This window comes from Trachypithecus francoisi, unplaced genomic scaffold, assembly GCF_009764315.1.
Source record: "Trachypithecus francoisi isolate TF-2019V2 unplaced genomic scaffold, Tfra_2.0 Lachesis_group11, whole genome shotgun sequence".
Taxonomy (NCBI): domain Eukaryota; kingdom Metazoa; phylum Chordata; class Mammalia; order Primates; family Cercopithecidae; genus Trachypithecus; species Trachypithecus francoisi.
In genome coordinates, this window is record NW_022681456.1 from 24,425,847 (window position 1) to 24,450,931 (window position 25,085).

The 25,085-nt window shown below is 48.7% G+C and overlaps 1 protein-coding gene across 2 annotated transcripts; it reads right to left on the reverse strand.

Moving 5' to 3' along the window:
* Positions 1-600: 600 nt before the first annotated feature.
* On the reverse strand, positions 601-23,950 carry DAO (D-amino acid oxidase). 2 transcript variants are annotated; one of them, XM_033220724.1, is made up of 12 exons: positions 23,721-23,950; positions 23,554-23,631; positions 18,428-18,630; positions 16,207-16,321; positions 14,247-14,323; positions 13,521-13,586; positions 10,132-10,186; positions 8,802-8,906; positions 4,436-4,518; positions 2,730-2,847; positions 2,061-2,159; positions 601-1,131 (listed from the first exon to the last, which is right to left on the reverse strand). In XM_033220724.1, exons 3-12 carry the CDS (start codon positions 18,619-18,621, stop codon positions 1,000-1,002), a joined length of 1,044 nt encoding a protein of 347 aa, XP_033076615.1. In that variant the 5' UTR covers positions 18,622-18,630; positions 23,554-23,631; positions 23,721-23,950; the 3' UTR covers positions 601-999. The 2 variants fall into 2 exon arrangements, with proteins under 2 accessions (XP_033076615.1, XP_033076616.1); XM_033220725.1 differs by lacking the exon at positions 13,521-13,586 and having other exon boundaries at positions 23,721-23,948.
* Between the last annotated feature and the right edge of the window lie 1,135 nt (positions 23,951-25,085).

The window sequence follows — 25,085 nt, forward strand, 5'->3', positions numbered from 1 at the left end:
AAACCCCGTCTCTACAAAACACACACACACGCGCGCGCGCGCGCGCGTGCAAAAATTAGCCGGGCATGGTAGCAAGTGCCTGTAGTCCCAGCTACTCGGGTGGCTGAGGAGGGAGGATCATTTGAGCCTGGGAGGCGGAGGTTGCAGTGAGCCAAAATCATGCCATTGCACTCCAGCCTGGGTGACAGAGCGAGATCCTGTCTCAAAAAAAAAAGAATCCCCCAGTTTCAGGTATTCTGTTATAAGCAACAGAAAACGGACTAAAACAGTTCTCTATGAAGGGGTTCCTTGTGGGATGATCCCTTCAGTGGCCCCTCCTCAAAGGTTACGTGGTGCCCATGGGGCCACTTGGTGAATAGCTGATGCCATTTGGAATTTTGGATGTGGAAGAAACACCATGTGTTACTAGTTCAGTGCCTCACCTCTCTGCCTCCTCCACGCCCAAGTTGTACGTATAACCTCCTACAACAAATACAACAGATAAAACAACATCTGTTCTAGCGTTTTCTCAAATTTGTTTCATGACATTCATGGGTGCTCTGGGCAAAAGTGTTCCATAGCCAGATAGGTTTAGCAAGCACTGGGTTAAACAACATCAGATAGTTGTCTTTGCTGCAGGACTTTTCAGAACCTTTAATATGTTAGTACAACTTATAATCATGTTACTTAGTCTCAATTATCCTCAATTTTCTGTGGCTCTGGGCAGTTGGCCTCTTTGATTTTCTGAGCTGTCCTTTCTTCTGAAGACTCATGGAATAACAGCCCCCAGCTGTTCTTTATAACGCCAGACCCAGAGAAGGTAGAGGGATTTCGGTGATGAGAGGGGCCCCATGTTGGGCTGAACCCTTCTCCAGGCACTGACTTTGTGGCTTTCTCTCACCTCATGCTTCTTTGAGGGAAGAAGTGAGGGATAAGCAATGGCTTATGAAGGAGCACATTGATTTGTTGGCTGAGGGGAGAAGGGAGTTCTTGTGGGGGAAGCAGCAGTCACTGGAGTCTTCAGAGGTGGGATGGTGGCATTTTGGACAACTTCTTTTCTTCCAGGATTCTCCCAAAGAGCTTGGCTGCCTCCAGAGCACAGCCCCAGTGGATGGTGAGCCCATAGCCTCCATGGCCATAGTTGTGGATGACCTAGGAGAAGCAAGAGAGAAGGTGGCCAGGTCCGAGAGGGACAGTGGAAAGAATAGATGAAGCTCTTCTGCCCTGGAAGACTCAGGAGCCTCCTGAAGAGTCCTGGGCAAAGCCAGATGCCACCAGAGTTTCTCTTGGCACCCACGGGGAATGGTGGGGACCCCCGGGACAGTAGCAAGAGATGATGGGGCAGCCACAAAATGGATATCTAGAAAACAGCCTCAGAGTCAAATTCAAATCACAGTCCAGCCCTGCCCTCCACCAGTGGTCTGACTTGGGCAAGTGACTTCACCTCTTAATTCACCCCAGTTTCCTCATCTGAAGCATGGGGAGAACTGTCCCTATCCCAAAGAGCTCCAGAGGAGATTTAATAAGGTCATTCATGTAATGGACTTGCTGCTGTGTGTGACACGAAGTACACATCCAGTAAGTACACATTTTCCTGCTATTTGACCACAGACTTTAGAAAACCAACCCCATTCACCATTTCACCACCACCATTAACACTGCCATTGATAACGGTCATATCTGCCACACCATTAATATCGCCACTGAGACAGTTGGTGCAGCCATGTTAACACTGCCTTTGAGATTGTCACCTCTGCTGAGGTATTAACATCCTTGATAGTGTCATTTCCATCAGCACCAACTACCATCCCCACTCCCAATCACTCCATTATCAACATTGATCTCAGCAGCACCACCTCCATTAACACCACCACTGCCCCCCTATGTAACCTTGAGCAGGTCCTTAACCATCATTGAGCCTCAGTTTCCCCATTTATAGAGGAGGGGATATTAGCCACCACTGCCCCTGCCTGCCAGGGAGCCTGTGTGGAATCTGAGATCAGACATGACTGTTTCATGAAAATGCCAGAGCCATCTAAGGAGTGGAGGAGGGCACTACTTTCCTTGCCATGGGAGCATACCTCTGTGTTTGAAGGTCCAACGCGAAGCTGTTCTCTTTCTAGCCGAATCTGGGGGCGTACTGGCCGGAAGCCAGTTCGTTCATCAACAATTCTTGCATTCTGGAAAGAAACGTGCTGATCACTCATTTCTGGATTTTTTTTTCCTGCGGCCATTTTTAGGTAGTAAGTAGTTTTTAGAATCTCATCACCACCAACACTAATATAATCACAGACACCTTTATCAGTCACCACTATCACCAACACCATCTTTATCAGCTACCAACATCATTACCATTATTGCTTCTACCTCTCCACCAATTCCATCATCAACCACCACCCTCACCATCAGCCATAATTCTAACAATAGTCACCATCTTATCACCATCATTATTACCATTCTCAGCATTTTCCTCACCATCAATACCAATTCATCCTCATCACCGTCACTACTGTCATCATCACTCGCAGACAAACGTGAAAGCCAAGGGCTCCCAGCCATGACCAGACAGGATTCATTAGCCCATAGCAAGAACTTCCCTGTACATTGTCAAATTCTGTTATATTCCACATCCCTTGCTGGAATTAATTTGCCCAATTATCCCAGCGGTGGCATCTTCCCATCCTGAAGTGTCCTCATTAACAAGCTCCCAGGACCTTGGTCTAGGGCACTGCTACTCCTCCCTACCTTACCTTCAGAGTGGGCTCCAGTCTGCAGCAGCCTTCCCAAATGGTGGTGTGGTCCTGGATATTGTTTAGTTCATTCCAGTTTCCCAGCTGGAAGATGCCTCCAAGAGTAACTGTCTGGGTCCTAGATACAAATGAGGAGGGTCAAGGATCAAGGAAAATGAAGGCTTTGAGATGAATAAGGTTATTACCATCAACCTTGTCACCTCTGCTAAAAACACCACCATCACTAACTCAATTGTCACTGTCATCACCATCGACACCAACCATGAACTCTTCCATCACCACTTCCATCAGTGTTATCATCTCCATCGACAACATTGTCTTCACTACTATCATTAATAGGTCATCACCACCAACGGCATTCATCATTTCACCACCACCATTAACACTGCCATTGATATTGTCATTTCCATGACACCAGTAACATTGCCATTGAGACCGCATGGTTGGTGCAACCATGTTATTAACATTGCCTTTGATATTGTCAGCTCTGCTATATATTAATATCATTGATAGTGTCATTTCCACCAGCACCAACTACCATCCCCACTCCCAATCACACCTTCATCAGTACTGACTCCTCATTAACAGCACCAGACCACCTTCATTAACATCACCACTCTACCACTCTTATGCCAATCACCACCCCCATGAATGCTGTCTTCCCCATCACTACAATATTATCCCTACTACCACCATTCCGCTATCAACAATATTGTCATCCCACAAACACCACCACTGGTTTTGGTGACATTGTCATCTCCACCATTAACATTACCACCACCACCACCATCAACCCCAGTCACCATTCCCATTCCCACTCCCATTATTGCCATTCACACCACGTTTTTTTTTTTTTTGAGACGGGGTCTCGCTCTGTGGCCCAAGCTGGAGTGCAGTGGTGTGATCTTGGCTCACTGTATCCTCAACATCCCAGGCTCAAGCAATCCTCCCATCTCAGCCTCCTGAATAGCTGGGACCATAGGCATACACCATCATGCCTGGCCAATTTTTGTAGAGACGGGATTTCGCCATGTTGCCCAGGTTGGTCTTGAACTCCTGGGCTCAAGCAATCCTCCCACATTGGCCTCCCAAAGTGCTGGGATTACAGGAGTGAGCCACCTACATACCACTTTTAGTGTCACCACATTACATCCACTGCCTTTATCTTCAGCATCACCACTATTGTCATCAAAAAGAATGTTCACAGTAGACCTCAGTCAAGGCTGAGTCTGCCTTCCCAGGGATTCAGTAGTTCAAACTCACTTTAAAAACATTGAAAGGGTCCGGGCACAGTGGCTCACGCCTGTAATCCCAGCACTTTGGGAGGCAAGGGTGGGTGGATCACCTGAGTCAGGAGTTCAAGACAGGCCTGGCCAACATGGTGAAAACCCGTATCTACTAAAAATACAAAAAATTAGCTGGGCATGGTGGTGGGCACCTGTAATCTCAGCTACTTGGAAGGCTGAGGCAGGAGAATTGCTTGAACCTGGGAGGCAGGGGTTGCAGTGAGCCAAGATTGCGCCATTGCACTCCAGCATGGGCAACAAGAGCGAAACTCTGTCTCAAAAAATAATAATAAATAAATAAATACGTAAAAACACTGAAAGGGAACAACTGTGGGCAGTAAGGAGCCTGGGGCAGGCAGCAGGGGCATGAAGAGGGCATGAAGGGGACCCCTCTTCTGCCCGAGAACAGTCCGATTTTACCCTGGGATGATGTACGGGGAATTGTAGATGCCGCTCTCTGGCTCATGGGTGAGAATGAAATGCTTTATCCAAGGGGCATCCACCTGTTGATTCAAGGCAGGAAAGTCTCATCAGCAGAGGTGAGTCAGTGCGGCTGTCCTTGCTCCCCTCTGTGGCCAGATGACCTGACAAGAGTCAGGTCTGATTCCTTATAAGACCTCTCATGACGCTATGGCCCAAGTGTGCACCTGGCTGTTTGCCTCTTACAGGAAGAGCCGCCCTGATTGGCAGCCACCCCTGCTCCCTGAAGCATTGTGTCTCCTCACCCACATGTCCGAAGAAAAGCACCAGTACACACATGTAAATGCATACACATGAGAAATAAAAATAAAATTCTAAGCCCCCAACTGAATGAACAGACCCCCTCTTGGCCCTAGGAGCCCCAGAGAAACCTTGGAGCTGAGTTCACAGCCGCGGTGGGATGGGAGGTCTAACATGCCTCATTATATCCCCTCCTTCAGTGACCTGGCCAAAGTCAGGCTTTCTTCCCTAAGTGGTAAGCAGAAACCAGCCCTTTCAACAGACTCCACACTGATGATGTCAATGACCAGCTTATCTTCCCAGGTACAGAACTTCCTCCATTCCTTTTTACTTCAAACCCTCAATTTTTTTTTTTTTTTTTTTGAAATGGAGTCTTGCTCTATTGCCCAGGCTGGAGTGCAGTCTCGGCTCACTGCAACCTCCACCTCCCAGGTTCAAGTGATTCTCCTGCCTCAGCCTCCCGAGTAGCTGGCATTACAAGCGCCTGCCACCACACCCGGCTAATTTTTTGTATTTTTAGTAGAGATGGGGTTTCACCATATTGGCCAGGCTGGTCTCGAACTCCTGACCTCGTGATCCGCCTGCCTCAGCCTCCCAAAGTGCTGGGATCACAGGCGTGAGCCACTGCGCCTGGCCCAGACCTTCATCTTATCTTATGTAAAATGTAGATTTACTGGGCACTAACTAAAGTCTCACAAGTATATAATCATTCTCTCACTGCTGCACCCTTCTCCTGCTTTTTAAAAAAGAAAACGTATAAAGACTAAATCTCCCGAGAACTTCTTTGGAAAAAAGAGCCACAGGTGCATCTGTGACTCGCATTTTTCCTGGGCGTGCCCTCAAGCTGGTTCCATAAACCTCGATGATTTCAGACGTATGCCTCAGTCACTCATTTTGGTTGTCACACCCAACAGGCCACATTAGGAACACACACATGCACTCCTACACACATAAGCATACACACGTGCACCCCTATGAACACTCACAGGTGCACATGCACACACACACCCTCTCACACACACCATCACACACATGCACACATACCCTCACACACATGCACACACCCTCACATACATGCACACATCATCACACACATGTACATACACCCTCATACACATGAACACACACCCTCACACATATGCGCACACACATACCCTCACATGCATGCACATATATACCCTTACGTACATGCACACACCCTCAAACACATTCACACACCCCTCACACACATGCACACACCCTCACACACATGCACACACACACCCTCACATACATGTACACACACATGCACACACCCCTTGCACACATGCACACACCCCTCACACGTGCACACACCTTCACACACACGCACACAGACACCCCTCACATACATGCACACACCCTCACATACATGCCCACACACACGCCATCACACATGCACACACATACCCTCACACACATGCACACACCCTCACATATATGCACACACCATCACACACATGTACATACACCCTCCTATACATGAACACACACCCTCACACACATGCACACACACACCCTCACATGCATGCACACACACACCCTTACATTCACACACACACACACGCGCACACACACCCCCGCACACATGCACACACACCCTCACATACATGCACACCCTCACACACATGCATGCACACACACCCTTCGCACACATGCACACACACTCACATGCATGCACACACACTCCTGGCACACATGCACACACCCTCACACACATACACACACACCCTCACACACCCACACACATATGCACACACATCTCACATACATGCATATACCCTCACACACATGCATACACACATCCCTTGCACACATGCACACACACCGTCTCGCATGCACACACCCTCACACACATGCACACACACCCTTCACACACATGCACACACACCCCTCACACACATACACAAACATATCTCATACACATGCACACACCCTCACACACATGCATACATACACCCCTCACACACATGGACACACAATCCCTCACATACATGCATATACCCTCACACACATGCACACACACCCCTTGCACACATGGACACGCACCCCTCACATACATGCACACTCACACACATGCACACACACCCCTTGCACACATGCACACACCCCTCACGCACATGCACACACACATACATGCACACACACCTCTCACACACATGCACACACACACACCCTCACATGCATGCACACACACACCCTTACATTCACACACACACACACGCGCACACACACCCCCGCACACATGCACACACACCCTCACATACATGCACACCCTCACACACATGCATGCACACACACCCTTCGCACACATGCACACACACTCACATGCATGCACACACACTCCTGGCACACATGCACACACACTCTCACACACATTCACACACACACCCCTCGCACACATGCACACACACCCCACACACATGCACACACCCTCACACATGCATACACACATCCCTTGCACACATGCACACACACCGTCTCGCATGCACACACCCTCACACACATGCACACACACCCTTCACACACATGCACACACACCCCTCACACACATACACAAACATATCTCATACACATGCACACACCCTCACACACATGCATACATACACCCCTCACACACATGGACACACAATCCCTCACATACATGCATATACCCTCACACACATGCACACACACCCCTTGCACACATGGACACGCACCCCTCACATACATGCACACTCACACACATGCACACACACCCCTTGCACACATGCACACACCCCTCACGCACATGCACACACACATACATGCACACACACCTCTCACACACATGCACACATACCCTCACATACATGCACACACCCCCTCACACACATGCACACACCCTCACACACATGCACACATACACCCTCACATACATGCACACACCCTCACACACATGCACACACATACCCTCACATGCATGCACACACACGTAGCCTCACATACATGCACACACCCTCCTCACACATGCACGCACACACCTCACACAAATGCACACACACCCTCACACACATACACACACACCCTCACATACATGCGCACACACCCTCACACACCCACACACATATGCACACACATCTCACATACATGCATACTTACATGCACACACACACACCCTCATTCACATGCGCACACACCTCACATACACGCACATTCACATATATGCACACACACATACCCTCACGCACATGCACACACACAGCAAGAGGAGGCATGGAACAATGCTTGCACGCACAGGCTCTTAAGCCAGGTTGCCCGGCTTCCAATCCCAATTCCACTTCTTACTACCGTGTGAACTTGTGCCTGTTACTTAACTCCTCTTTGCCTCAGTTTCTTCATCTGTAAGATGGCAATGCCGATATGGTAGTACCCAGCTCAAAGGGCTGCGGCCATCACTAAATTAATTAACAAAATAGGCTGAGCATGGTGGCTCACGCCTATAATCCCAGCACTTTGACAGGCCAAGGCGGGGGGATCACTTGAGCCCAGGAGTCTGAGACCAGCCTGAGCAATATGGTAAAACCCTGTCTCTACAAAAAATGTAAAAAAAGAGCTGAGTATCGTGGTGGCATGTTCCTGTAGTCCTAGCTACTCAGTAGGCTGAGTTGGGAGCCTGGGAGGTCAAGGCTGCAGTGAGCCATGATCAAGATACTGTGCTCTAACCTGAGCAACAGAGTGAGACCCTGTCTCGATAATAATAATAATAATTAACACAATAAAGTGCTTAGGCTTGTATCCAGTGCTTGGTAAACACTCCATAAATGTTTGCTATTTTTATTGCAATACAGGCATATGCTGCTCCCACATAGGTACAAGAACATACACATGTACTTCACGATCAAGAGGAAATCCTGAAAGAGAGCAAATGGGGGTGGGACAAGTTTGGGTTTTAACATGTCAGTTCTCTGCAGTCTGGGGGGCTCCTCTAACAGATGTTCCTGATTTGTCCACGATCTTGAGAGATGAAATAAGCATATGGAATGATCTTCCTATCAACAAAAGGCAGGGGTCTCACCCTCACACTCACCTTAATGATCTGCCCCCGGCCTGGCTGCAGCAGGGGGTCTGGTTGTAGCGCCCCAGCCCATACCCCAGTGCAGTTGACAATCACATCTGCGCCTTCTCTTGCCACCTGGTAACAACCAACAGGGTAGTGGGGGATGAAAGGTGGGGAAGACCCTGGTATTCCCTGTTCTCTCTTCCCCTTTCTTCTACCCTCAATCTGTCTACTCCCTGATGAACAGTGGGGAGAGGTCTCAATGACAAATCAGAGAGGCCTGGCTCCAAATTTTCACCCTGCGATTTATCTGATGTGTGACCATGAAAATGGCTCTTTACCTCCTTAACGCTCAGCTGCCTCTGTAAAATGAGGCTGCCTGTGCCTGTTTACAGGCTGCTATGAGGCTCCTGTACAACTCTGGATATAAAAGTGGTTGTAAAGCAGTTCTTTGGATGGGGGAAATCTTCCTGGAACCTGCCAAAAGAAGTCAGAAAGGAAGCAGAGATAGTTATCTTTCTCCTTTTGACTCCTTTTAACTTTATTCTCTTGCCTTCTAGTCTGCCAAGACATTTGCAGAAGACACGTTGGAACCCCTAGCTCTGTCTACAGATATGGTCACATCTCAAGCATGCATGATGAGCCCCTAAGCTCCCCAACCCAGCCCCAGGGACTCTCATTACAAGACAGTCATGGCACAGACACATTGCAAGATGCTACTATTGTTCCTGAGTGAATGATTGAGAATGAGGGCCGCATTGGGTGGACCATGTATCTCCAGTGTCCATCAGGGCCCGACCCAGAGCAGGTTAGTCCTGATGACATAGCACTAGTAGCTACATGTATGGAGTGCCTTCCATATGCCAAGCAGGGTTCTAGATGCTGGGATCAAATGAAGCCATACAGTAAAGCTCTTGCTGCTGGTGCCTGGAGATGGTGGCTTTTCCTATCATTATTATGGGTGGTGGTGTTGCTTTAGAGGTGAGTCAGCTGAGGGCCTGGACTTTGCAGAAAGACCAACCCAGATGTCAGTAGAGTTAAGAAGCAAGCAAGTGTCTGACCTTGGAGTGCAGCTGACCCTAAGAAAAGGCGGCCAGCTCTCTAACCCCAAAACTCATCGAGTCTCAGATATAAATCAGCTCCTAATGGCCACCATGATCCCAGTGTTCCTTTGTTCCCACCACCAACATGAAAGCAGAGACCTCCTCCTTCAGAATACCAGAGTCCTCCTGGGGCAAGGGTCTGGGGCAGGCCTGTGGGGACCCTAGAAGCCTGAGAAGGGGCCTCCGACTCAGCAGCAAGAAGCAGAGGCCTCCCCTCTTCTCCCTCTCCCATCCACCCCATCAGCCCTGCAGCTCACCTCCTCAAAAGACTCCACCTTCCGCTGGAAGAACTTCACTCCCCTCTCAGTTAACCTGGGATGATCAAACACATCAAAAAGCCTAGTATTCATTTCTCTGTCCCATCCCGCCAAGAGGGTGGCACAGGAACCTTTCCCAAAGAACCTTCTGTGGACATTAGTCGCACAGGATGCTATTTTAGAAGATGGCTGTGTCGTCACATCAGCTCATGAGCACCTGGCTGGACTGGTAGTCCAAAAAATCTCCCTTGGGAAACCAGAGATGGTCCAAGCCCCTTGTTGGGCAGATGGAGTTGGGGAAGGCCTTGCTGAAGGCCATAGAGTGAGTCAGTGATGGAGTTGGAACTCAAACCCAGGCCTCTTAGCCCCCAATACTTCCTATGACCACCACATTGCTTTGTAACAGTAAAGGGGATGAGATTCAGAGTAGAGAAGGGGAGAATTGTACCAGTGCCAAATTCCCCTTTGTCAGAAGCTGGGCATGAGGAGGGAGGTGGGCTGAGGACATCCACCCTCCCTTTAAACATCCCATTGCAAAAACATCTATCACAATTAGAAATACACTAGAAACGGCCGGGCACGGTGGCTCACGACTGTAATCCCAGCACTTTGGGAGGCCAAGGCAGGCGGATCATGAGGTCAGGAGATGAAGACCATCCTGGCTAACACAGTGAAACCCCATCTCTACTAAGAATACAAAAAAAAAAAAATTAGCCAATTGTGATGGTGGGCGCCTGTATTCCCAGCTACTCAGGAGGCTGAGTCAGGAGAAAGGTGTGAACCTGGGAGGCGGAGCTTGCAGTGAGCCGAGATTGCACCACCGCACTCCAGCCTGGGCGACAGAGCAAGACTTCGGCTAGAAAGAAAGAAAGAAAGAAAGACACTAGAAAATCCAAAGAACAGGAAATAAGCCAAAAAAAAGGTGAAGCATACTCTCAGAACTATATCGTTTCCATCATTTTCTCAAGATAGAAACACCATGGGCATATTTTTCTTGGAAAAGACTGGACAAGAGTCATGTGTCCTCGGCCGGGCGCGGTGGCTCAAGCCTGTAATCCCAGCACTTTGGGAGGCCGAGATAGGTGGATCACGAGGTCAGGAGATCGAGACCATCCTGGCTAACACAGTGAAACCCCGTCTCTACTAAAAAATACAAAAACTAGCCGGGCGAGGTAGCGGGCGCCTGCAGTCCCAGCTACTCGGGAGGCTGAGGCAGGAGAATGGCATAAACCTGGGAGGCGGAGCTTGCAGTGAGCTGAGATCCGGCCACTGCACTCCAGCCCAGGCAACAGAGCAAGACTCCGTCTCAAAAAAAAAAAAAAAAAAAAAAAAAGAGTCATGTGTCCTCAAGTTAGAAGAAATAGCCATGTCTTAGTACAATTATTCCAAAACGTGGCTGATAATTAGAATCATCAGGGAGCTTCTTAAAATGCAAATTTCTGCTGGGCCTGATGGCTCACGCCTGTAATCCCAGCACTTTGGGAGGTTGAGGCAGGAAGATTGTTTAAGGCCAGGAGTTTGAGACCAGCCTGGGCAACATAGTGAGACTCAATCTCTACAAAAATATTTAAAAACTTGGCCGGGCGCAGTGGCTCAAGCCTGTAATCTCAGCACTTTGGGAGGCCGAGACGGGCAGATCACGAGGTCAGGAGATCGAGACCATCCTGGCTAACATGGTGAAACCCCGTCTCTACTAAAAAATACAAAAAACTAGCCGGGCGAGGTGGCAGGCGCCTGTAGTCCCAGCTACTTGGGAGGCTGAGGCAGGAGAATGGCGTAAACTCGGGAGGCGGAGCTTGCAGTGAGCTGAGATCCAGCCACTGCACTCCAGCCTGGGCGACAGAGCGAGACTCCGTCTCAAAAAAAAAAAAAAAAAAAAATTAGATAAGCATTGTGGCACATGCATGTGGTCCCAGCTACTCTGGAGGCTGAGGTGGGAGGATTGCTGAGCCCAGGAGGTTGAGGCTGCTGTGAGCTGTGTTCATGCCACTACACCCCACCCCAGCCTGGGTGACACAGTAAGATTTTGTCTCAATGAAAAAGCAAATTGGTAAACCTTATCCCAGAAGTTCTAATTTGGCAGGCATAAAGTGGGGTCCTGAAATCTACATTTTAAAAAATCTTCTGAGGTCATCTGATAAAAGCCACCATACATTCCATATTTTTTCAATCTGTTTTTTTGTGTGTGTGTTTTTTTGTTTGTTTTTTTTTTTGAGACAGGGTCTCACTCTGTCACCCAGGCTGGAGTGCAGTGGTGTGATCACAGCTCACTGCAGCCTCTACTTCCCGGGATCAAGCCATCCTCCCACCTCAGCCTCCTAAGTAGCTGTGACTACAGGCATACACCATTATACCTGGCTAATTTTTGCATTTTTCGGTAGAGACAGAGTTTTGCCATGTTGCCTGGGCTTGTCTTGAACTCCTTGGCTCAAGTGATCTGCCCCCCTTGGCCTCTCAAAGTACTAGAATTACAGGTATGAACCACCATGCCTGGCCTAAAAATCTTAATAAAATAGTAACATATAAAAAATGTATGGAATCAGGCCTGGCACGGTGGCTCACACCTGTAATCCCAGTACTTTGGGAGGCCGAGGGGGGCGGATCACGAGGTCAGGAGATCAAGACCATCCTGGCTAACACGGTGAAACCCCGTCTCTACTAAAAATACAAAAAATTAGCCAGGCGTGGTGGTGGCGGGCGCCTGTAGTCCCAGCTATTCAGGAGGCTGAGGTAGGAGAATGGCGTGAAGCCGGGAGGCGGAGCTCGCAGTGAGCCAAGATTGCGCCACTGCACTCCAGCCTGGGCGACAGAGCAACACTCTGTCTCTCTCTCTCTCACACACACACACACATACACACACAAAGTATGGAATCTCCCTTAATATGAATGTATGTGATTATAAACACCAATGTTTCTCTCAAGTGAGTGTTTGCTAATTTAGAACACTGCCAGATTCCTATTAACATGAGGAACAAGTCAAAGACATCCACTATCATCTGGATGAGTAACATTGTTCTGGAGGTATTGGCCAAAGCAGTTAGAGAAGAAAAAAGAGAGGTAGATAAAAAATAAAAGGCAGCTTATGTTTTGCAGATGATGTAAACATATCTGGAAATCTTAAAATAATACATCTAAAACTATTAGACAAATATTAGGGATTTGAAAGAGGTTGTTAATAGACGTCATGTGTAAACAGCTGCCCAGTTGGTTCTGATGCCCAGCTAGGCTCAGGACCCATTGCCTCTGTGCCCAGTGGTGATCAGGACCAAGGATAGCTCCCACACCAGGCCTAAGGGGTTGGTCCATGCAGGGGGAAGCCCACGAACCATCTTCTGCTACAACTTCGTCTCTGGGAGGTGCCTCCCTCAAAGTGGAGCTTACAATCTCACCTTTCAGCCAGCCACTGTAGGTAGTTCTTTCCCTCCAGAATTAGGCTTGTGTGGAACCAGCCATAGCTAGAGTCACAGCAGGCAAAAGTTGAAAATAAAGGTAAAAATCAGGGCTATATTTGAAGGCTGTGAAATGGAGGTGGGAGCAATGTTGTTCTGTAGGCCCAAAGGGTAGTGCCACGACCACTAGGTGAAGTTCAAGGTGGGGATGTGGTTTTGAGCTCAATGCAAGGAAAAATGTTCTATCAGACAAGACCATCTCTGACATTGGAAGACGCAAGTGGAGATTGAATGTGCATGTGTAGAAGGGATTCAGGCGTGGGGTGGGATGAGGAGAAGACCAGAGAGGCATCAGGCCGCAGAGAAAGGAAAGGAGGGGTGTGGGGTCATATAGACTGGGTTGGAATCTCAGTTTGGCCACTTGGCTGTGTGACCTTAGGAAGTCACTTAGCCTCTCTGAAACTCAATATCTTCGTCTACAAAACAAGATGGTGATATGGAGCCTCTGAACTTGAGATCTGTGATTTCATACCCCCTACCTTCCCAGCCCAAGGCCAGGTTTGAGTGGGTAGCCTCTCTGAAGGAGCTGGACCAAGGACCAGGAGACCAGGGTACCAAGACCTGGGTAGCACAGGAAATCTGGTGCCTCTACCTTCTGCTGCCTTCTGGACAGGTCTGTCTAACTCATGGGGCCCTGGTCCCCTTTGGCTATGACAATAAACTCACCTGTAATCTGGGAATATATCCAGCTCTCTGGGGGTCAGCTTCCGAAATCCCAGAACTGTGTCCTTCCAGGAAGGGTCCTGAAGAGGAAGGACAAAGGGGATACCAGGAGGGATGGAAGTCAATAATAATGATAATGGGCCAGGCGTGGTGGCTCACACCTGTAATCCCAGCACTTTGGGAGGCTGAGACGGGTGGATCACCTGAGGTCAGGAACTTCAGACCAGCCTGGCCAACGTGGTGAAACCCCGTCTATACTAAAAAAATAATAACAGTACAAAAATTAGCAAGGTATGGTGGTGCATGCCTGTAATCCTAGATACTCAGGAGACTGAGGCAGAAGAATCCCTTGAATCTGGGAGCAAGAGGTTGCAGTGAGCCGAGACTGTGCCACTGCACTCCAGCCTGGGCCAAAGAGCGAGACTTCATCTCAAAAAAAAAAAAAAATGATAATGACAAAGACGTATGTCATGCTAAGTGCGTATCAGGCACCGTTCCAAGCACTTACACTGGTCCATTTAATCTTCACAAGAAGCCACTGGGGTGGATGCTATTCTTTCCCCAGTTTACAGATGGACCCACTGAGGCTTAGAAAGATTAAATAACTCACCTAAGGTCACACAGCTAATAAACGGTGGTGTTGGGATTTTAACCCACACAGCTTAGTTCCAGAGTCCATGTTCTTAACCCCTATTTATGGCAAAGGTAAGAGTAAGACTGAGGGTGAGTTATAGGGAAAAGGTCAGAAATAGGGGAGAGAAAGCGGCAACAGTGAGAGTCCCCGGGGATGAGAGAAAGCAACAGAGCATAGTGTCAGACAACCTGGGCGGAGACCCCAGCCTCATCACTTACTACTTGAATTCTCTGAGACTCAATCTCCTTGTCTGTATCATGGAATTAATAATCACTCTTGGCCAGGTGCAGTGGCTCACACCTGTAATCCCAGCACTTTGGGAGGCAGATCACTTGAGGTCAGGAGTTCGAGACCAGCCTGGCCATCGTGGTGAAACCCCATCTATATTAAAAATACAAAAATTAGCCAGGCGTGGTAGTGCATGTCTGTAATCCCAACTACTCAGGAAGCTGAGACAGGAGAATGGTTTGAAACCAGGAAGCGGAGGTTGCAGTGAGCCAAGATCATGCCAATGCACTCCAGCCTGGGCAATACAGCGAGACTCCATCTCAAAAAAAAAAAAAATACTCTTAGTCCCATGAAAGGTAACAGACAATGTGAATAAAGCCCTTAGCACAGTGCTAAAGGTTGAATGAACCTTAAGAGCTGGCACAGGGCTCTGGGCACAGAGCCAGACCACCCTCTCCAAGCAGCCTGAGCAAACCCTCCCAGGGCTGTGCTGTTCCTGTTAGCACATTGGGCAGCATGTGGTCACAGATGGCCTGGATTCAAATCCCAGCTCAGCCACTGGCAAGCTTTGTGGCCTTGGGCAAGTTACTCCATTTCTCGGAGCTTCTTTTTTCTCATCTATTAAGTGAGGATAAGGACAGCCCTTACCTCCTGGTTATAAAGAGAATTAAATGAGTAAATTAGTTAGGACTGGGCCTGGCACATAATAAATGCTTTGGCAGTTTTTGCTATGATAAGTATTTTATTTCTTCTTGATAAAAAGCCCTGGGACCTCCAGGGACACATGAAACCTTTGGCTTCAGCACCAAGTGCCCATCACTGCAGAACATGTTTGTATTTTAGCCATGCTAATCAAAGGCTAGTTTCCCCTGGGTATCAGAAGATTCTTTGTCCTCTGCCAACTTAACAGCAAAATTTGAAACAAAAATAGTTTTCAAAGCAAAAATAGAATTTAAACCAAACTTGTTTTGAACCCAGGAGTCTGTTGCCTCCGAGACTCAAAGCACCACGCCCTCATCTGTGATTAAGGCTCTGCGGCACTCACCCTCACCACCCCAGCCCTGGGTGATCAACCCTGATGGTCAAGAACTGCTCACCCACCGGAATGGCTTCATGGAAGAGGTTGTAGCCTGAGATTAGGAACAGACCCAGTTTTTCAGCATTGGGAGAATGGATGTGGCTCAGGAGATAGTCAAAAGTCTGTTGGCTCCAGTCCCTGGAAGGGTCATGAAGAGTTCGATCACCCAATGCCCTGAGCTGGGCAAAAAACCTTAGGTCAGCTGGCATGGGGCTGTGGCATGATCAGGAGTTTGGGGTGTGTCCAAAACACAGAAATCCACCACGTTCACTCTTGCAACTCCCCAAATGCCATGGGTCTTCTCCCTCCCAAATTTTCCAATATTTCCCCATTAATAGAATAAAGAAGACAGGGAATGAAGGATGCCCATCATAACCATTTGGAGTGCACCTCTGGCATGGGATTACATGGCTGATGAGTTTCAGCGAAGACCTTGACCTGGCTTTGGGGATTATGAGCCACACTGTTCAGTCTGGCTGCAAGCACCCCTCCTTGTAAACATTGGTGGCAGATATCGAATTGCAGGTCCTCAAACTTTTCCTCCTCCCCCGGGCACACAGCTCACCTACATTTCCTAGACCCTCTTGCAGCTAAATGTGACCGTGTGACTTGTTTCTGGCCAAGGGACTCTAAAGACTCTGCGCATGTGGTCCTGCGTGATCCTTCTGCAGTCACCGGCCCATGTGAATGGTGACATTGAGGTGACCTCAGGAACATGTGGGAAAATGGCAAAGCCATGAGATGGAAGGAGCCTGGGCCCCTGAATCACTGCGCACTGATCAGAAACATTGGTTTTTTTACAGATGTGTGAATTAAAATTCTGGTTGGATACATTGGCTCATGCCTATAATCCCAGCTCTTCTGGAGGCTGAGGCAGGAGGGTCACTTGAGGTCAGGAGTTTGAGACAAGCCTGGGTAACATAGGGAGAACCTGGCTCTACAAAAAATAAAGAAAATTAGCCGGGTATGATGGCATGCACCTGGGTCCCAGCTACCTGGGAGGCTAAGTTGGGAGGATTGCTTGAACCCGGGAGGTCAAGGCTGCAATGAGCTATGATCATATCACTGCCTGGGTGACAGGATGCCTCTAAAAAATTTTTTTTAATCTGTTTGAGCTTGGGTGTTCCATTTGCTGAAGCATCTGACAGTTTCTAAACTACCATAATGACCTTTGCAATTTATTTGATAAATCTGTGCATCCATCCACCCACTTAGATGTTCACCCACTTAGAAGTTTTCCAGTTTCAGCTGGATGCAAGGGCTCACACCTGTAATCCCAGCAATTTGGGAGGCCGAGGAGGGCAGATTGCTTGAGCCCAGGAGTTCAAGATCAGCCCGGGTGACACAGAGAGACCCTATCTCTATTTGAAAAGAATAAAATTTGGCAAGGCATGATGGCTCATGCCTGTAATCCCAGCACTTTGGAAGGCCAAGACAGGCAGATCACCTGAGGTCAGGAGTTCGAGATCAGTCTGGCCAACATGGTGAAACTCCATCTCTACTAAAAGTACAAAAATTAGCCAGGCGTGGTGGCAGGTGCCTGTAATCCCAGTTACCTGGGAAACTGAGGCAGGAGAATCGCTTGAACCCGGGAGGCAGAGGATGCAGTGAGCCAGGATCATGCCATCGCACTCCAGCCTGGGTGACAAGAGTGAAACACAATCTCAAAAATAATAATAATAAAAATAAAAATTTATAAATCAAAAAAGAGGAAGTTTTCCAGATTCACCAATCATGTGGTATTGACAGACACCCAGTTTCGGGAAGACGAGACAAAACCTCCTAGTACCTGGCACAGAGCAAGGGGCTTAATATTTATGAATCTTTTATTTATTTTTTTCTCTTTGAGACAGTCTCACTCTGTTGAGAGTGCAGTGGCAGAATCTCAGCTCACTGCCATCTTTACCTCCTGGGCTCAAATGATTTTCCTGCCTCAACTCCAGAGTAGCTGGGATTACGGGCATGCGCCACCATGCCCGGCTAATTTTTTGTATTTTTGGTAGAGATGGGATTTCACCACGTTGCCCAGGCTGGTCTGGAACTCCTGGCCCCAAGTGATCCTCCCACCTCGACCTCCCAAAGTGCTGGGATTAAAGGTGTGAACCACCATGCCTGGCATTTTCTTTATCTTATGCTAGATCAGAGCTTCCACAAGGGGCTTGCTCTTGGTGATGGGAACCCTGACCCCCTCTGCAGACTTAGCCCCATGGGCTCCCCAGGCTACCCTATGTGACCCTCACTCACGCCTCCTTTGGGTTGCTGGGGTCAGAAAGGTAGGGCTGCCAGAAGCCGGCAGCTACGTCAGTGGTGGTGAGTGGGGTGAAGCGGTCCGCGTAGACCTTTATGTCCAGTGGCTGCAGAACTGAGTGGTAGCACTCATGGATGCAGAGGGCAGTGGACAGCCCGATGACTCCCGCTCCGATCACCACCACACGCATGGTACCAGCCTGTGGGAAGGAAGGGTTGAGGCACACCATCATCACCATCATCTCCATCATCCTCACCGCCATTGCCACCATCCACTGAAGGCTTAGAAAGTGCCAGACACCACCAAGCCCTTTTTACATTTGATCTTCCCGATGACCCCAGGAGGAAGGAATATCATTGCTCCCATTTTGCAAATGGAAACACTGAGGTATGGAGAAGCGATCGAGACTTGGCCACAGTCACACGGCTGGTAAATGATTCAACTTTCTCTGGGGAGCATCCCTAGACACCCAGTTTCTGGGCTGGGAATAGAAAAGACCCAGCAGAACGCATGACCAACTGTAGGCTGGATAGGCCGGTGGTTAGTGCGATGGGCTCTGGCTTCAGGACTCAGCTTTGCCACCTACTGGCCGTTAACCTTGGGCAAGATGCTTCAACCTCTAGTAATCCATACTTGAGGGGATGGATGGGAAATTGAACAAGATGCCAAACGTAACAAATTCAACAAGCTGCCTGATGAAAAAGAAGTAATGTACTGACATTTGTGGAGCACCTACTGTGAGCCAGCTGGCCCCAGCTAAGCACTTCACAGGCATCCCTTCTCCCAAGTCTCCCAACACTCTTACGAGGTAGGGGCTGCTGCTATCGGCCCCGTCTTACAGAGGAGGAAACTGATGTTCAGAGAGGTGATATGACTTACCTGAAGTCACACAGCCAGTTAAATGGTGTAGCTGTGACTTAATTTCAATTTGAGCAAACTCAACACATGCTTAATGCATACCTACCATATGCCAGGCTGGCAGCCAGCAAATACAGCTATGAGCATGACAGACACAGTGTCTGGCCTCAGAACTTGGTCTTCCAGCACAGAACTCCACCTGCCTTGGGGCACAGGGCTAACTGGGCCCTGAGAAGTTTAGAAGGCCTACCAGCTTTTAACCTTGAAGCTACTTAAGCCTGCACAGCAGGGAAGTATTCTGCAGGCTCCTGCTGAGGCAGAACAAGAGAATTGTTTGTGCTCAGAAGAGCCAAATTCAACTTTCCCTCCTCTTCACTCGCAACTCTCCTCCGGCAGACCTCAGCTCCTGGCAACTTGGGCCTGTGGCCCTGGACAGCGGGACATTCTTAATATGGCCTAGTTTTATAAAGGAGGGGAAAACGGCTCCAGTCCACAAGAACTGGACTCTGTTGGGGTTTCAGAAGCCAAGTTGGAGATAGAACCAACAAACAGAAAGGTATCGTTCCTCTAGGCAATTCTTCCAGCTTCGACCCTTAGCTTGGATACTGGGGCTTAGGAGACAGCCCCTCTCAGGGACTTCTGGCCTCCTCTCCTCCCTCTTTTCTAATACTTTGCCTCTGGAGATACAATCTCCTCATCTGCGAAATGAGGGTAATCCCAATCTTACAGGGTCATTTTAAGGGTTAAATAAGAAGTTTAGCAAAAGTTCTCAGTACAATGCCTGGCAGAGTAGGCCATCAACACACAGCAGCCTCCTTCTGTCTCCTAGAACTCTGAAAAATCACATAGAACAAAAGCATTGCAGGAACTAAAGGAGAGAGGGAGAACCAGGCTCGGTGGCTCACGCCTGTAATCCCAGTACTTTGGGAGGCCGAGGCAGGTGGATCACAAGGTCAGGAGTTTAAGATCAGTCTGGCCAAGATGGTGAAACGCCATCTCTACTAAAAACTACAAAAATTAGCCGAGCGCAGTGGCAGGCGCCTGTAATCCCAGCTACTCGGGAGGCTGAGGTAGGAGAATCTCTTGAAGAACCCCAGGCAGCAGAGGTTGCAGTGAGTTGAGTTCACACCACTGCATTCCAGTCTGGACAACACAGCGAGACTCTCTCCAAAAAAAAAAGAAGAGAAGGCAGAGTCAGACCTAGCTTCACTTCTGCCTTGCTGTGTGACCTTGGCTAAGTTAATTCTCCCTCTCTGGGCTTTTTTACTGTCTCTACATAATTTCCAGAGAGCTGACTGCTTTTTTTCTTTTTTTTTTTTTTTTTTTTTTCTTTGAGACGGAGTCTCGCTCTCCCGGGCTGGAGTGCAGTGGCCGGATCTCAGCTCACTGCAAGCTCCGCCTCCCGGGTTTACGCCATTCTCCTGCCTCAGCCTCCCGAGTAGCTGAGACTACAGGCGCCCGCCACCTCGCCCGGCTAGATTTTTGTATTTTTTTAGTAGAGACGGGGTTTCACCGTGTTAGCCAGGATGGTCTCGATCTCCTGACCTCGTGATCCGCCCGTCTCGGCCTCCCAAAGTGCTGGGATTACAGGCTTGAGCCACCGCGCCCGGCCTCTTTTTTTTTTTTTTTTAAGAGACAAGGTCTCACTCTGGCACCCAGGCTGGAGTGCAGTGGCATGATCATAGCTCACTGCCACCTCCAGTTCCTGGGCTCAAGCGATCCTCCCACCTCAGCCTCCCAAAGCACTGGGCTTTCAGGTGTGAGCCACTGCACTTGCCCTCTTGACCATTTTTTATGTTAACAATGAGAAGGCAGAGGAATAAAGGGCTTTCTGCATTTTCCAGATTCTCCATGATGAATCCAAGAGACACTATGGCCCAGGCTGAGGGTCAAACAGACCCAGGTTCGCAGGCTGACTTGGGCACACACCGGCCATGTAACCCTGGGCAAGTTGCTCAACTTGACTGAGTGAGGGTGACCAACCTCCCCAGCTTGCCCAGGACTGAGGGTCTTCCCAGGATGCAGCCTTTCAGACTAAAAGTCAGTGCATCAGAGTTTCAGGCAAACCAAGATGAGTTGGTTAATCCTAATTGAACCTCAGTTTCCTCATCTATAAACTTTTTTTTTTTTTCGAGACAGAATTTCACTCTTGTCGTTTAGGCTGGAGTGCAATGGCACCATCTCACCTCGCTGCAGACTCTGCCTCCCGGGTTCAAGTGATTCTCCTGCTTCAGCCTCTTGAGTAGCTGGGATTATAGGCATGCGCCAACACGCCTGGCTAATTTTTGTATTTTTAGTAGAGACGGGGTTTCACCATGTTGGCCAGGTTGGTCTCAAACTTCTGACCTCAGGTGATTTGCTGGCCTCAGACTCTCAAAGCGCTAGGATTACAGGAGTGAGCCACTATGCCCAACCTCATCTATAAACTTTTATGAGAACTGACAAAGTTCCTTGCCTTATTGTCTCCTCACTGGAGTATCAGCTCCTGGACACCCAGGTAGTGAGAGGCAGAGCCCAGGCCAGCCTGACTCATAAGTCTATGTGCTTAAAGACCGTGCTTGCCAGTAAATCACATGGCTTGAAAAATCTGAGAATCAAGCAGGTAAAGAGGAACAACCGAAGCTTCAGAGTCCTGCATTTCAAAAATAAAATAAAATAAAATAAAATAAAATATAATGTAAGACAAAATAAAATAAAATATCTGTAGGAATTTTTAGAGTGTTGGTGGGAATAGAATGGAAAATCAAAAAGGCTGGGCACGGTGACTCACACCTTTAATTCCAGCACTTGGGAGGTCGAGGCTGGCAGATTACTTGAGGTCAGGAGTTCAAGATCAGCCTGGCCAACGTGGCGAAACCCTGTCTCTACAAAAATACAAAAAAATTAGCCAGGCTTGGTGGTGCACGCCTGAAATTCCAGCTACTCAGAAGGCCGAGGCAGGAGAATCCTTTGAACCTGGGAGGAGGAGGTTGCATTGGGCCGAAATCATGCCGTTATACTCCAGCCCAGGTGACAAGAGTGAAACTCCATCTAAAAAAAAAAAAAAACTCCGTCAAAAAAAAGAGAATTTAAAAGGAAAACAATGTGAGTCCAAAGTCAATTATCTTTTTTAAAAAATTCACTGTATGAGTCAAAGTTGACACTGATTATTGCAACCTGTGTGTGTGTGTGTGTGTGTGTGTGTGTGTGTTAAAGTGCAAAATAAATGCATGAGGTCCTCATGACAAGCCAGAGCCAGACTGAGATCTGGCAGATCCAGCCTCAGGTAAAATCATTCATGCGTGTAGGTAATGAGCTTTTGGACTTAAACGCACCCAGCTCAGTTACTTGGTTGGACATTTTCGTGTTGTTGCTGATGTTTTTATTAGTGTTGCCATTCTCCTCTGTTTTACACCATTACTTCAACCCAGCAAGCTTGGAGTATGCATCCCAGAAGATGCAAACAACTGGGATTATTATATTTGTGTGCATGTGTGTGTGTGTGTGTGTGTGTGTGTGTGATTAGAATGTGTAAGCATGGAACAGGAAGGGAATCAACGTATTTTGGTCTCTGCCACTTGCCAGACACATGTAGATGCAGTACAGACGTAATCCTCTTAATCCTCTCAACTGCTGTAGGAAGTAGGGAAGGTTACTGCCCTCATTCTGGAGGCTGGGACTGAGATTCAGGGAGGAGAAGTCACCCACCCAAGGTTACACAGTCAGTATGGGACAGCATTTGGATCTAGACCCAGTTCTATCAGCACTTTCTGCGTTGCTCTAAAAAAATATGTAGGCAGTTGGCATGCAGTTGCCACCTGATGCTTTCTGCTTGTCTTTCAGTCTTGCGTTTATCTGCCTAGGACCTCCCTTGTCCCCTAGAAGGCAATCTGAGACAGCTGATGGCTTTGATTGCTACGTGCTCAGCAAAGAATATGAAAGACTTGTTTAAAAAAAAAAAATCAGTAAGCCAGAGATGAGGCATTTGAATGAACATAATTAGTTCTCCCTGGTTGCACCACATGGCTACTTCTTATGAAGTTATTTGCAGAGTTTATCCTTGAAATGGAACAGAAGCTATAAAAGTTTGAGAACCAGGCTACCAACTCCCCCACCAAAAATAATAATAACTGTCATTTGAGTCCTTGCTACCTGCCTAGATCTGTTCTAAGCACTTTACATGCACCACCTCTTTTAACACTCAGATTCACCCTCTATGAGGGGAGTCATGATCCCAATGTTCCAGATGAAGAAACTGAGGCTTGGGGAGGGAAAAATCACTTACCTGTGGTCTCTCTGCTGGATGTTTGAGAGGCTGGATCTCTCCTTTCCTGTCACCTGCCTTAGGCTGTAATGTTGAGCCCTGTATTTGACATTGGGAGGACATGAAATCCTTTGCCTCTCCCCTCTCCCAACCCCTGCCCCCAGCTCAAAGGTGCATCTGCCACTCACCGGAAGTACCAAACTGCTGGAGAGACCAGATAACTGCAGTGTGAGGACACAGGATGCTATTTCCTGAGGGGAAGCTCCTGATTCTGGGGCGTCTTGTCTCCAGCCCTCTGTCCGCCAGCCCGGACTGGAGCGCAGGGTCAAAGTCTGGAGTTATGGACAGGGCACGGCTTGAGGGGTGGGGCTCAGCACTGCACTGCCCACAGAGACTGGACCCAGGCCCGGCCGGGAGACCTCGCTCCCAGTCCCTGAAAAGTTGCCTGACTTTTCTGGCTGATCTCAAGCTCCTGTGGACAGGCCTCGGGGGAGGGAGGGAGGACGGGCATTCTTGGAGGGTTGATGAGCACAAGAAGGTCTGTCTCTCTGGCCAGCTGGAGAGGATCCCCTTTCTTCCCTCTTCCTGTTGCTGCCCTGGGGGAGGGTCGGGCCGTTCCCTGGGGCACTGTAGGCCTGGCCTGCAGAGAGGGGGTGGTCAGCCTGGCAGTCCCTGAGGGGAAAGGAGAGGCACAGGACAGGGGCTCCCTGGGCCAACCCGATGCCATTCCAGGACGCTGGGGAGATGAGGCCAAGGAGAGACTGGAGGTGACGCCTGTGTGGGCCATGAGGATGCGTGGCTCTTTGCTCCCGTATCCCAGAGACGCAAGCGGCAGGACTCCAGGCCCTTCCTCTGCCAGGGATAGACACGGAGCTGTGATTTTTAGAGCCCAGAGATCTGCGGGCACCTCACTGTACAGATGGGAAGACTGAGGCCTGAGAGAGAGGGATCAACCAGCCCTGAGGGAGGCATTCTTTGGGTCAGCGTTAGCAATCCGACCTCTAACACCTGACTTTAGTATCATCAAATTAAAAGGCAAAGATGAAATAAGAAAATGCATGCAAAATACTCACTGCTTAGTATTTTTTCCTTTTTTCTTAAGCGACAGGATCGGCCGGGCACAGTGGCTCACACCTGTAATCCTGACACTTTGGGAGGACAAGGTGGGTGGATCACCTGAGATCAGGAGTTTGAGACCAGCCTGGCCAACATGGCGAAACCCTGTCTCTACTAAAATTACAAAAACTCAGCTGGGAGTGGTGGGGTGCACCTGTAATCCCGGCTACTCAGGAGGCTGAGGCAGGAGAATTGCTTGAACCTGGGGGGCGGAGGTTGCAGTGAGCCGAGATGGTACCACTGCACATTGCAGCCTGGGCAACAGAGTGATACTCTGTCTATAAAAAAGAAAAAAGAAAAAGATTAAAAAAAAAAAAAAAAAGACAGGGTCAGGCCAGGTGCTCATGCCTGTAATCCCAGCACTTTGGGAGGCCTAGGTGGATGGATCACTTGAGGTCAGGAGTTTGAGACCAGCCTGGCTAACAGGTTGGTGAAAC